The sequence below is a fragment of the Echiichthys vipera genome, assembly GCF_963691815.1.
Source record: "Echiichthys vipera genome assembly, chromosome: 20".
NCBI lineage: Eukaryota > Metazoa > Chordata > Actinopteri > Perciformes > Trachinidae > Echiichthys > Echiichthys vipera.
Window position 1 is genome coordinate 19477852 of NC_139845.1, and position 12513 is coordinate 19490364.

The 12513-nt window shown below is 40.6% G+C and overlaps 1 protein-coding gene across 7 annotated transcripts in view; it reads left to right on the top strand.

Annotated features, from left to right (window-relative positions):
• Nucleotides 1-6567, top strand: part of osbpl8 (oxysterol binding protein-like 8) — a gene marked incomplete at its 5' end in the record, with an annotated part of 98424 nt that extends 91857 nt beyond the window's left edge. For all 7 annotated transcript variants that reach the window (XM_083935545.1, XM_083935547.1, XM_083935550.1 and 4 more), the window contains 3 exons: nt 1454-1556; nt 2495-2600; nt 2678-6567. In XM_083935545.1, coding sequence (XP_083791671.1) covers nt 1454-1556; nt 2495-2600; nt 2678-2807 — 339 coding nt within the window. In that variant the 3' untranslated portion in view covers nt 2808-6567. The remainder of the gene's footprint in view (nt 1-1453; nt 1557-2494; nt 2601-2677) is intronic.
• Nucleotides 6568-12513: the final 5946 nt, after the last annotated feature.

Sequence of the window (12513 nt, forward strand, 5' to 3'; positions counted from 1 at the left end):
TAATAAAAAAAAAAGAAAGACGTGTAGAAACAAAGCTTTAATTATCAAATAAATGTCCGGGTTAATTTAAATTAAATACATTTTGCAAAGGTAAATTGCTGTTAAGTGACACCATAAGGACATGCCTCCTCATTCACAGTGAGTAAATATATTCGGGAAACTGCAAATTATTCAATATGAAAATTAATTAATACAAAAACATAAAAAAACAATTATACATTTTATTTATGTTTCTATTTCTGTTTATTTATTTTGATCTTTATATTTCTTTGAAAATTGAGGCTTTTATTTCTACATATGTTTCTTATTTTATTTATTTATTGAGTAATTTATTTATGTATTTGTTCATAATATTGCATCCTCAGTCCTCAATCACATGTTTCAGGCTGCAGCAAGTACAATAACTTCTGCACAATGTTTTTACGCACTTGGTAGACCGTGTGTAACGGATGCTGTACTCAGTTTACTGTAATTTATCGTTCATTCACACCTCGCAGAATACGAATTAAAACTTTTTTTATTCATTTTACAGTTTCAATCAAGATAGTAGCTTCCTTTTTGAACTGTTTAAACATTAATCTTCCAATGAAAATGGAGGTAGAACCATACAACCATCCATTACATCGAGTGACCAAACACCGTCATCAGCATGTGTCTGCTTCAGGTGTCACCCTTCACCTTTTCTCATCTTTGTTTCGTTTGTTTCTATGTTGCGTTTGCTCACTGAGTCTCAACTTCTACTATCTTCATGTCATGTTGAGAAGCTACGGGCTGCAGCGGTGCAGTCCGCGTAATTGCTGCTTGTGTGTTTGTGAGTCTGTGAAACTGTTTTGGTTTTTGCGTGTGTATTCAAAGTAACCACCTGCCAAGTCAACACATCAGTGTCTGTTACCATCGACACTTTTAATTACCACTAGTGGAGTAATTCCGAATACCATTTTTTAGAGGTAAAGGGGAAAAAAAGAATCATTATTTTTTTTAAAGTCTGGTCACTGTCAGTTCAAATTTGAACTCACAGTTTTCTGTGTTGTTAAGTTTAAATCAACCTTTTGCCTGACTGAGAGTCCAGGCCTCACATTTCATCACAGTAAGAAAAAGAGCTGTTTAATCCTGATGAAGTGAATCATTTACATGTGGCAGCTCTTGGCAGGTAGGGTTCATTTCAGATGCTGGGTGTGTGTTGAGTGTTTCAAATGGATGTGACTGACGGATGTACCAGCATGCCTTGCACTTGCCTTGTCAGTGACGCGCCTATGCTGACTAGCATGTTTGTGTGTGTATTGATGCGTACACTATGCCAACAATTCTGTTCATTTTCTATTTTGTATTCTCCAGTGTCTTTACATGTGCAGATGCTAAGATGTGTTTGAATGTATTTGTTGTGTATGTGGCCCGTTTGTTTGACCTGTCTCTCTTTGTGGGTTTGTGTGTGCATCTGTGCATGTGTTTGTAGGTGACGGTGCCAAAGAGGAAACACAAGAGCGACAAGCCCAAGAGCCCAGAGAGCGGCTGCTCTTCACCCGAACCAGACCGCCAAGACTCGTCAGGTAGCGAACGTGAGTCACATTCATTTACACACACACACACACACACACACTCAAGCTTACACGAGTAAAACTGGCCAGTTTCTTGTATTTGTTTATTTTTTATACAGTGGAGATCCAAATTAGATTGCAAAGTATTAATTCTTGATTTATTCTGAAATACTGTTATTTTTTTATCATTCAGAATTTGATAGAATATCAGCTCTGGCTATACCACTACTGTACTATTATGTTTTTTTGAATAACCAAGGCACTTCAACAAAATAATAGTAATACTTCGTTCTCTAATTCTGATCTCCACTGTGTATATATATATATATATATATATATATATATATATACTGTAAAATGCTATGTAGGAGAGGGGGCCCATTTAAGATATTTGTTGTCAAGCAGGTCATTCCGAAACAGACATGCCATTGTGACAGATCACACGTCAGTGGGACCCTTATAGGTTTATTACTGTCATTTGCAACTTTATCAGTCATTTATAATCCTCCTAATAATAAAGTATATTCTGTAGCCTATATTCAATGGTAGTCTTTTGATCAAACTTCTGACAGCAATATGAACAAACAATCACATGAATGATTCTTACGCTGCTCAATTGGTTCTGATAAAATAATAATAAAAAACTATTTAATGTTGGCTAAAAATTAGAGTTGGCTAAAAGATCATGGCCATCATGATGGACTGAACAGATGAAGCAGCAGGATTAATCAAGCCTGGCTGGTCAAAAGGTCAGCACAGAATAAATCTCCATGGTAACTTAGGTGCCTCTGATTTTGTGGATGAAGTAAGCCGGGATAACCGGAAAATCCCGGCTTAAGTCCTTATCTAGGTATTGTGCAGTGCTGTGGCCATCTGTATGGTGTCAAAAAAGGCCTTTTAAAATTCTTCAGTTGAATTTGGTGAACACTGCAGAAACTTTGTGTAACATTCTGTTGCAGGACACAAAAGCAAACATAACAGTCGGCTGAGGAAAAAAGGAGCAGACCTCAGTGAACTTCAAAGTGCCATTGAATCTATAAAGCAGACGCAGGAGGACATCAACAGGTGAGGAGGGCTTTAGTCACACTGCACCATGAGCCTGACACAATGAGCATCTACACATAACTGCCGTGTGTTTGTAGGAACATCGGCGTGCTGCGGAGTCGTGCGGCCGGCCGGGTGGAGGGCAACTCTTTCCTCCAACAGCGCGACTACGTCATCATCGTTTTCCTCATCCTCCTTCAGGTCCTGATCAACTACGTCTTCAAGTAGTACGAAATCCAACTACACACGTCCAGAAAAGTGGAGACTTTTTTAAACTTGTTTATATTTAACCAGTCCATTCCAAAACTCTGGGCAGATCCACAGATTTCAAAGTGAAGAGAAGCGGCGATAAGGAGAAGCAGAGGGAGGTGAGATTTTGGTGCGATGAAGTCTCGGCTGCCTCTCTGGAGCGTATTGATTTGCCTTGATGTAAGAGGCACAGGCATTGGCCATTTTTTTAGCTGTTGTTTGTTTTGTTTGTTTTCCGACGGAGCGAAACTACTCTGTAATTCACATTTCACCTCAAACGACAGGGAACCTTTTAACACGGAGATGAGTACCAGAGCTCAGATGGTAACAGATTTAATTTTTTTTCTTTAATTTGAATGTTTTTTTTTATTGTTTTGTTTCTTTGCTTGGTGTGTCCTTTGTGAAAATGGGTCTGCTCGGAACAAAATGCGGTGATAAGGGAGAGAAAAACAAAGTGGTCCAATCTATGTGACTTTTATTTTTTTATTATCAGATACTTTGATATCGGCCGGGTGAGGAAGAAGAATAATACAAGTGACATTGTCGAAAGGAACAGAAGCTATAATTTCTGCTGCGTAACAAAACTTTACCTTTTGCATACAAAGTCAAGTCAGATGTCTGACATTGTATACTGTAGGTAGCATGTACAGACAGAACGTGGTTAGGATATTAGCCCTATGTACAGTATTTTGTCTTAAGGCACAAATGCACTGGAAACGTCAAATATTTGTGTTGTTTATAGTTTTTACCAGTTCAACAAAATACTTTTACATTTCTGCTCTGAGGAGCTCTAGAAACATCAACAGAGGGTCAAAAAAAGATGATTTTTAAAGCGCTTGAGTGACCACTGCCCTAGTTTCAGGTAAAGCGAGTTTTAGTCAGCAAAGTTAAATGAGGTATTCTAAACTCTGCCTTCTTACGGCCGAGCCAGACCAGAAGCGTGAGCAGTGCTGCCTCGCTGAAACTGCTACAGCTCACGCGCACCTGTCCGTGCTAGCACCAGTTGCTGCAGCCCTGCCCTGCCTTTCTACGTTGGGTTTTGCATACGATAATAAATAATCAAATCTTTTATAACATTGCATTACAGATGTCATTTATATTTATTTTAGACGGAAGGTTGAGAATCTGTCCACAGAAAAGAAACAGAAAGTGTTAAGTCTAAATATCTATATTTTGTTGATGTCTGTGACATATTCTACATATACACATCGAAACTGTAGTGAACGTGCTGTTATGATGTCAATGTGACTGTCAAAAGACCATTCACTGTCTCTTTTTGCTGCGAGCTGCATGCGGGTTTGTGGTAAAAATAGGGGAGACCTCAAATCTCTAAATGTTTTGCGGCTGACAGTCAGCCAGGCTGCATGGCTCAGGCGGGCAGTGTGGCAGGTTCAGTGACACGCACTGCTGACGCGTGCATTCTGGCCCCGCCGTTAGACCTAATGGCAAGTTAAAGGAATAAAATAAGACGTGCTTTTCCGCTTTCTTGCTGGGAGTTAGATGATAAGGTCGATTTATTTATTATTCATTTATGAATGTTCAATACAACCAGCAGCCGCTTAGCCTGCCTAAGAGAAGGGAAACTGAGGAAAACAGCAAGTTTGGCTCAGTCCAAAGGTGATATCTGTCCACCTCGAAGGCTCACTGACATGTTGTCTCTTTAATCTGAACAAAAAACAAATTATACACACACTGGGTGCTGTGTGTTGGATTATTTCTTATCATCACTATGAGGTTGCTGGGCAACAGTGACGTCAAGAAATGATTGTGCCTGGTTAAGAACATGTCGAAAACAAGTATTGCGATATTATGTTAGATACTCAAATACACTATAGATTCTTAATTAATAGTTTACATGTAAATATCGGTGGCAGACTCGATAACACTGTTAGAAATGTATCTTCAGCCATTAGACTCTTCCACTCCAACTTCTGCATGGGGTGTGCTCTTTATACTATGACAATTTCCCTAAAATTAGATTCTTTTGAATCCTAACGTATCACATTATATTGAATTGGAACCCCAGTATAATGATATGTATTGTGTCGCTAGATTCTTGTCAGTACAACGATAGAACACACAAACCCACACCCCACTAGTAGTGATGCCCAAATGAAGCTTCATGAAACTTTAGTTGTAATTGTTGACCCCACTAGATGTAGCTCTTGGTTTAATGAGAAATGCTCAATGAATGGTGATTCAGTCTGTTTTCAACCATTTATTGAACAGAGAGCTCCATCTAGAGGGCTCAGAAAATAATGAAAATGCTTCATGAAGCTTCATTTAAACATCACTAGACTATAGAACCACAACTTTACCCTTGTTTTTTGTACGGATTAATTAAATGAGATACTCTGTGTTAATTAGAGAGCTGGAAAAGTGCTGGTGCTTTTCTCACCTTTTTGATGGCAAGGGTCTTTTTAGAGTCTTTAGAGTCTTCTAAGCTATGCTAAGCTAAGCGGCTGCTGACTTTAGCTTCATATTTACTGTACAGTGTTATCAATCTTCTCATCTAACTTACAGCAGGAAAGTGAGGGTATTTCCCAAAATAAACGCTTAACTTTAAAATGAATTATTTCAACTTCAGAGTAAAGTTGTGCAACCATGTAAAGACTAGTTGAGTTGATCCAAAGAATGGTCTCCAAATCTAAAAACAGACTCCAGGCCTAGCCATGGCTCGCAGCGCCTTTATGGCAAAGTCTCATTCAGAATTGATTGTCGCTTTCAGTGCTTTTGCGCCTCAGATGTTAACCAGGAAAACTAGAATAGACACTTTAGTAAGCTACTAGTGGGAGGAGGCGATAGACTTTTTCTAATTACTACTATCAACACAGTAAACCATTCCAAATGTACACGAGTACCAGCCAAACTCAGTGTGTAGAATAGGACCCCGTTCACTGTGTAAATAACCAACGGGACCATTCGTTCCCGGCGAGTAGCGTGTGGCGCTCCAACACCAAGGTTCACAATACAGACACTCCCACGCTCTGTGCACAAGCCAGTCTTTTTTCAACCTTGTGTGTCTTTCTGTCCACTGCTCTGTAGATACACATGGACATAGGCATAAAAAAAAAAAAACAATCAGATTAGTGGGGTACATGATTAGATTCCCGTCGCAAATTGATCCACCCGGCCTCAAGACGTCGCTGTTAGTCAGCAGCATGCAGGAGTGACGACGTTTCTGGAGACTTTAGGTTTCTACGTTGCGGTTCTAACCCGTTGCCCTCCTTTTTGAAAACGTGGATTTCTGCACACTTTAAAGTCAGAAATAAACAGCGGACATAGTTTTCTAATATCACACAGAAAAACAAACTATCAACCGCAGAGGAAGGCAGTGTGTTAGAACCATACCTGACCTTTTGGCCACATGGTCCGGCGGGATTGTCTCCAAAGATGGAAGTAATAAAAAAACCTACTAAATGAGGCATTTAAAAAATATCTGAACATTGATTTTGTATAATTCTTCGCCTGTCATGACGTTAGCCTTGTCGACGTTTACATGTCCGATTGCCTCCGCCGTCAGCAGACTGTTGAGCGATGAAAACTTTGTAATGCTAACACAGGTATAACAAAAGGACTGGTAGCATCACCGGGAGCCAGCTGTACCCCTGTAAGTTACCCGGCTGGCCCGTGTGTATCTGTATGTGTATTTCCGTGTATCCTCATTGCCTCGATCGCTCATCTTAAATAATCCAGATGTTAGAATGTGGAGAAATAAGTATTTACCAGTGCCTTCTAGAGTCGGACTGGGGAGGGGGAGGGGAGGGGGAGGGGAGGGGGGGATAAGGGGGTTTAGGAGAGGTAATGGGTTGGCAGGGATGTGAGGGGTGTGGTGTGGAGCTCTCAAAAAATCCAAGTCTGAAAGTGAGCTAAAAGCTGAAGGGAATGATCTGGAATAAGAGCAATGGGGGAGGACTCTGACTTGGACTGGGACCCTGGCGGCGGCTGTAGTCACCGTAGCGTTTTAGAGCGGACGTGCCATACAAAGCCTTGGAAACCAGTCTGAATCCAAAGCTCGCCACCCAGCCCAGCTCCTCCCTCCCCCTCCTCAAGCGTCGCCATAGTAACTCACCCGTAGGCTTCCAGATGCTGATTCCTGCCACAGGAGAGAGAGAGAGAGAGGGAGGGAGAGAGACCACTCCTCCCTTTCTCGCTCTCTCACACACCATATTCAGAGGGAAACAAACATCTCTGCTGTCTGTTGTTATTGCTTTATGTGTAAAATAATGTTTTATTTATTCCTCTTTTGTATGTGGGTTTGTGTTCATTTTTTCTCTGCTTGTAGCATCAGACCACTGTTCTCTTTTCTTGTTTAATGTTCTTCAGTGCACATTTTTAAAACGGCACAGTTGGTTTTATCACACTCCTCCTTACGTGATGTCACACACAAGCGACTCTCCTCAACTTGTGCACACTCAATGTCAACTGCCCCCCAACCCCTCCCTATTCTTATCTGAGTACATGAATATATTTACTATATCTCCATGGCAACTATAACTTCCTGGAAGTTTGTGGTCACATGTAACATAACACCAAATAAAAACAAATGACATCCTAGGCTCCTCTGTCTGTGTTTGCTGTAAATACACACATCGTATGTATTTGGTATTTATTAGTTATTCTGTCGTTATTGGTGATATGCAGTTTAGATTATCTGTCTATTACAAGTTAGGTGAAGCTTTGTAACTGCAAAGAGGTCCCATGTGGATACAGTCTAGACCCCAACATGACCAAGGTATCTAATGCAAGTTAGTGATAGACCAATTAATAACATTTTGAGATAATCTGCAGATGCCTGCGCTCACAAAGCATGTTAAAGAAGAATCTGCGTGCACATCTGTGGACAGCCTTCAGTTAGTGTGGCTGCTGTTGAACAAAGTTAGTGCTCCCCCTAGTGTCAGTTTCACCCTTCTACGGACAGACAGCATCATGATGCTAACCCTTCAACCAGCTGAACTAGCTCCCACTTACTCGTGACCTTTAAAACATTTATCATTTGGAATGGTTGCGGGACAGTGAGCAAGTGTAACTGGAGCCTTTTATGGGGCCGTCACCACGACAGATAACATTTTGAAAAGTTAACGAGTTAACTAAACAGAGACAATGCAGAACATACACTCACCTGTCACTTTATTAGGTGCACCTGTCCAACTGCTCGTTAACACAAATTTATAATCAGCCAATCACATGGCAGCAACCACATGCATTTCGGCATGTAGACATGGTGAAGAGGATCTTCTGCTGTGATTTAAGTGACTTTGAATGTGGCGTGGTTGTTGGTGCCAGACGGGCTGCTCTGAGTATTTCAGAAACTGCTGATCTACTGGGATTTTCACGCACAACCATCTCTAGGGTTTACAGAGAATGGTCCCAAAAAGAGAAAAGATCCATTGAGCGGCAGTTCTGTGGGCACAAATGCCTTGTTTTAGCCAGAGGTCAGAGGAGAATGCTAGAAAGACAACAGTAACTCAAATATCCACTGGTTCCAACAGAAGAATGCAGGAGAGCATCTGTGAACACACAACACCACCGACTTTCTAGCAGAGAGGGAACAGCAGCAGAAGACCACACTGACACTTTATTAAGGGCCAGGTGCACCTTATAAAGTGGCCGCATATATATATATATATATATATATAGACCATCGGCCTCCCTTTTCTCTAGATATCGGTGTCAGCCATTTAGAACCCGTATCGGCCAACCACTAATGCAGATTACTACACCAATAAGTGTTGGCGAGGTCAAAGCAAGTGCGTGTCAAGGTTTTAGCTGAGAGCAGGACCCAAATGCAGACAACAGGCAGGACACGAGAACTTAAGTAAAAACTGATTTAATTTAACCAAAAAGAAGCACAAGGAGCTGCAAACCATGAATACAACAACTAAAGGAGACCAGGGTGCACACAGACAAGACTAATGACAAGTCACTGCTGGGGCAGGGGGCAACACAGGTGGAACAAATAAGGCAAGGGAGACAATCATAGACAGGAAGAGAAGACAGGGCACAAGAAGAGAAGACTTCAGAACAAATCAGAGACTAAACTAAGAACCTGCAAAATAAAATAAATGAATACCATTAAGATCATAGAGTGAAAAGTGTGTGTGTGTGTGGGGGGTGGAAGTGTTTACTTGGTTGCCATCCTATCATCGAATAAACAATTTCATTGTTTCCACTGAAAATCTGAATCATATTTATGTTTTAATTTAATGTGCTTTTTTCAGGTCTAGATGACCCACATTTGATCTCTATCGGATCAACTTGTGAGAACGAAATCAATGAAAAATAAGTCTTCATTGTCTTTCCCCTCTTTTTAGTGCAGATGGTCAACTTATTTTTTTTAACACTAAAGCAAAATATAAGGACTTAAACTTTCATTAATTGTTTCTATGATTTATTTTCTAAGAAGAAAACATTTAAATGTGTGTAATATTCATATGAAAATGTATATTGGCTCTAATAAGCAAGTGTTAAATTATCATGTAAAATTGTTGACATTTCAACCGACCCTGCCACCAGTACTGATTACAAGATTCTGTTTTCCATTGATTGTAAAGCAGCTCAGCCATTAGAGGGGGGTAGAGAGTCTTTTTGAGCCGAGTCGACTGTCTGTGATTTCCTGAGCCTCCCACATCTGTATCCAGCTGTGACCGCTCACGTCAGCTTCACCATCGTTTCTGATCTCACGCTTCCCACAGCCGGGAGGTCACTGCACTGTTAGTGGTTCAGCTCTGCAAATACTGTGAGCAAGGCACTGTTCCAGTAACAAGAGGCTGCAGCAACATTAAGGTAAGAAAGACATTTAGGGCTTGTCATATTTCCCATACTCTTTAATCCAGTACCTTGTTCATCCATTCTTCCATTATATCCTGCATTAGAATTCAGGGAATTACATGAGAATGCCACTTGGCCTCTTACATCGTTGTGGAAGTAAACTTGCAAGTGGCATATAAAACGTAATTTCAGGGATTTAATTTAATATGTAAAAAGCACAACAACAAAAAAAATCCAGGATTTTGTAGCAGAGTGAGACCTCTTCTTGCAGCTCTCCCTCTCTGTCCTGAGCCAATAGGAACGCTCTGGCTCTCTCCAATCGAGTTTTTAGTGATGTTCAAATGAAGCTTCATGAGGCTACCAGCACTTTTCAAGCTCTCTGATTAACACAGAGTATCTCATTTAATGAATCCGTACAAAAACCAAGGTTAAAAAACAACAAGTTGTGCTTCTAGTCCACTAGATGGAGCTCTCTGCTCAACAAGGGGTTGAATCACCATTCATAAAGACCTTTTCTTTAAACCAAGAGCTCCATCTAGTGGACTCAACAAATACAACTAATGCTTCATGAAGCTTCATTTGGACATCACTACTTGTTTTCTCTCAGAACACTTTAGATTATTGTAGATTTTTACCCAACAATGGCAAAAATAAACTGCCTACCACAGGGTCATTCCTTTGTTCCCACAGCCCTACTGTATGTTCCCACATTTCTAACATTTTTTTTCACTGAAAATTAGGCCCTGTGATCCCTCCCCTTATGTTCCCACAGCCCTATGTTCCCACATTATAAGATTTATTTTTGGTTAGGGTTAAAAAGCATTCCCAATCCGTCACACCGTGTGATAAATCTCAAATGTGGGAACATAAGGCTGTGGGAACATAGGGCTGTGGGAACATAAGGCTGTGGGAACATAAGGCTGTGGGAACATAAGGCTGTGGGAAAATAATTTGTAAAGTGACCTGAGATAACTTTTGTTATGATTTGGCACTATAAATAAAATTAAATTGAATTGAATTGAATAGGGCTGTGGGAACATAGGACTGTGGGAACCTAAGGCTGTGGGAACATAGGGCTGTTGGAACACAGGAATGTGGGAACATAAGGCTGTGGGAACATAAGGCTGTGGGAACATAGGACTGTGGGAACATAGGACTGTGGGGACATAAGGATGTGGAAACATAGGGACTGTGGAAACATTGGGCCTTGGGAACATAGGGCTGTGGGAACATAAGGCTGTGGGAACATAGGACTGTGCTAACATAGGACTGTGCTAACATAGGACTGTGCTAACATAGGACTGCGGAAACATAGGGCTGAGGGAACACAGTTATTATCAATATGGATAAAAATATCTATCCAGTTCCCACACAGTATTAATTCCTAAAAATAATGGAAAAGGAAAACCTTTACTTGATTTTTTTCCAAAGAAAACATCTACTTTTAAAATCCTCCCGTTTCATTTCAGACAAACAGCGGGCTGATCGGCAGGGCGTCCCCCGTGTCATTTCCTCAACCAAGGACGGTTGGCGAAGGATAGAGCAGAACAGTCCTTCCTGTCCATCTCAGATAACAACAAAACATCTGATATCGATCCGTCCCTTCCATACTTTGCTCTCTGCTTTGCATCACCAAGGTGCTGCTATGGAGGGAGCATAGCAGAGAAAAAAAAGAGAGAGAGAGAGAGCGAAAAGGAAGGAGGCAAGCAAGGAAAGCCTGAAAGGAGACGCTGTGGGAACATAGGACTGTGGAAAAATATGTAACCAATACCATCCAATAACATCCAGCAATACGTACTAAAACCCAATGAAGGCTGAGAAATACAAACATAAAGCAATAAGACATCAACATGACACAAGACGGTGTCATGCAGAGTAACAGGAAGCAGCAAAACATGGATGCAGCAATACAATGAGCACATCCACTGTTGGTACACGCAGACATGCAAAGCACAATAAAGGAAGAGAACACAACTGAGCAACACTGAAATGTTAACAACCGATACAAACTAACACCAGGAGGCTGCTGTTTGTGCCCCGTGTGAAACCGAAATAGTCAACGATGACTTATGTTACATAACACACATTTACTTAAGTAATGTAGTTATGTGGCATGCTTAAATCACATTCCATGCGTAACAGACTGAAAGAGTAACAGTCGACGTCACACCTGAATTGACTGCTTTCCTGTTACTACGTCAGGAAACAGGTTTCAGGTTAGCCATTGTTAGCGATACCAGCTGATAACATTCAACAACCGGGTTTGAACCAGCAGAGAGCAGTAGCTATGCACACAATATGTAGAATTCAAATATTTTGCTCTAAAGATTTGGACCTGAATGCATCCACAACACAACTAAAAAAATCACATACATTGGTTTTCAGCTGAAAAAAAGATGTGGAGGTTTAGTTACTTGTAACTTAAGTTACGTAACGAATGTACTTGTTTTAACCCCAACAGTATTTGCCACATGTCTAAAACATACCCTGTATAAAAAATGGATGTTGCATATGTAATAGTGTGATTTCATGTGTGGGTAATTGTATCATTAAAATACAGAATAAATAGCATAAATACGAATAAATATGTTAGTGAAATTAGATTAAAAAGAGTAAAACAATTCATTGCAAGTATATTAGGTAGTAAAAGATGTGTTCAAGAGTTAAAACCATTCCAATTCATTTGAGGTGATTAAAATCATCTGAATAGTAACAAAAAGTCATTGCACTGCACTTTGGATGTGTGTTCTGTGATCGATTAGTTTTGCCTTGGGGCCTGAAGGGGGCGCCCTTGCCACACGATGCTTCACTTATAATGAAGCTGGCAAAAGGTTCAACACCGTGTCTGTTTTATTCATTCACATTTCCCTCTTCAGGGACATTGCACATACCCGTTGGGGTCCGTTCTCTCAAC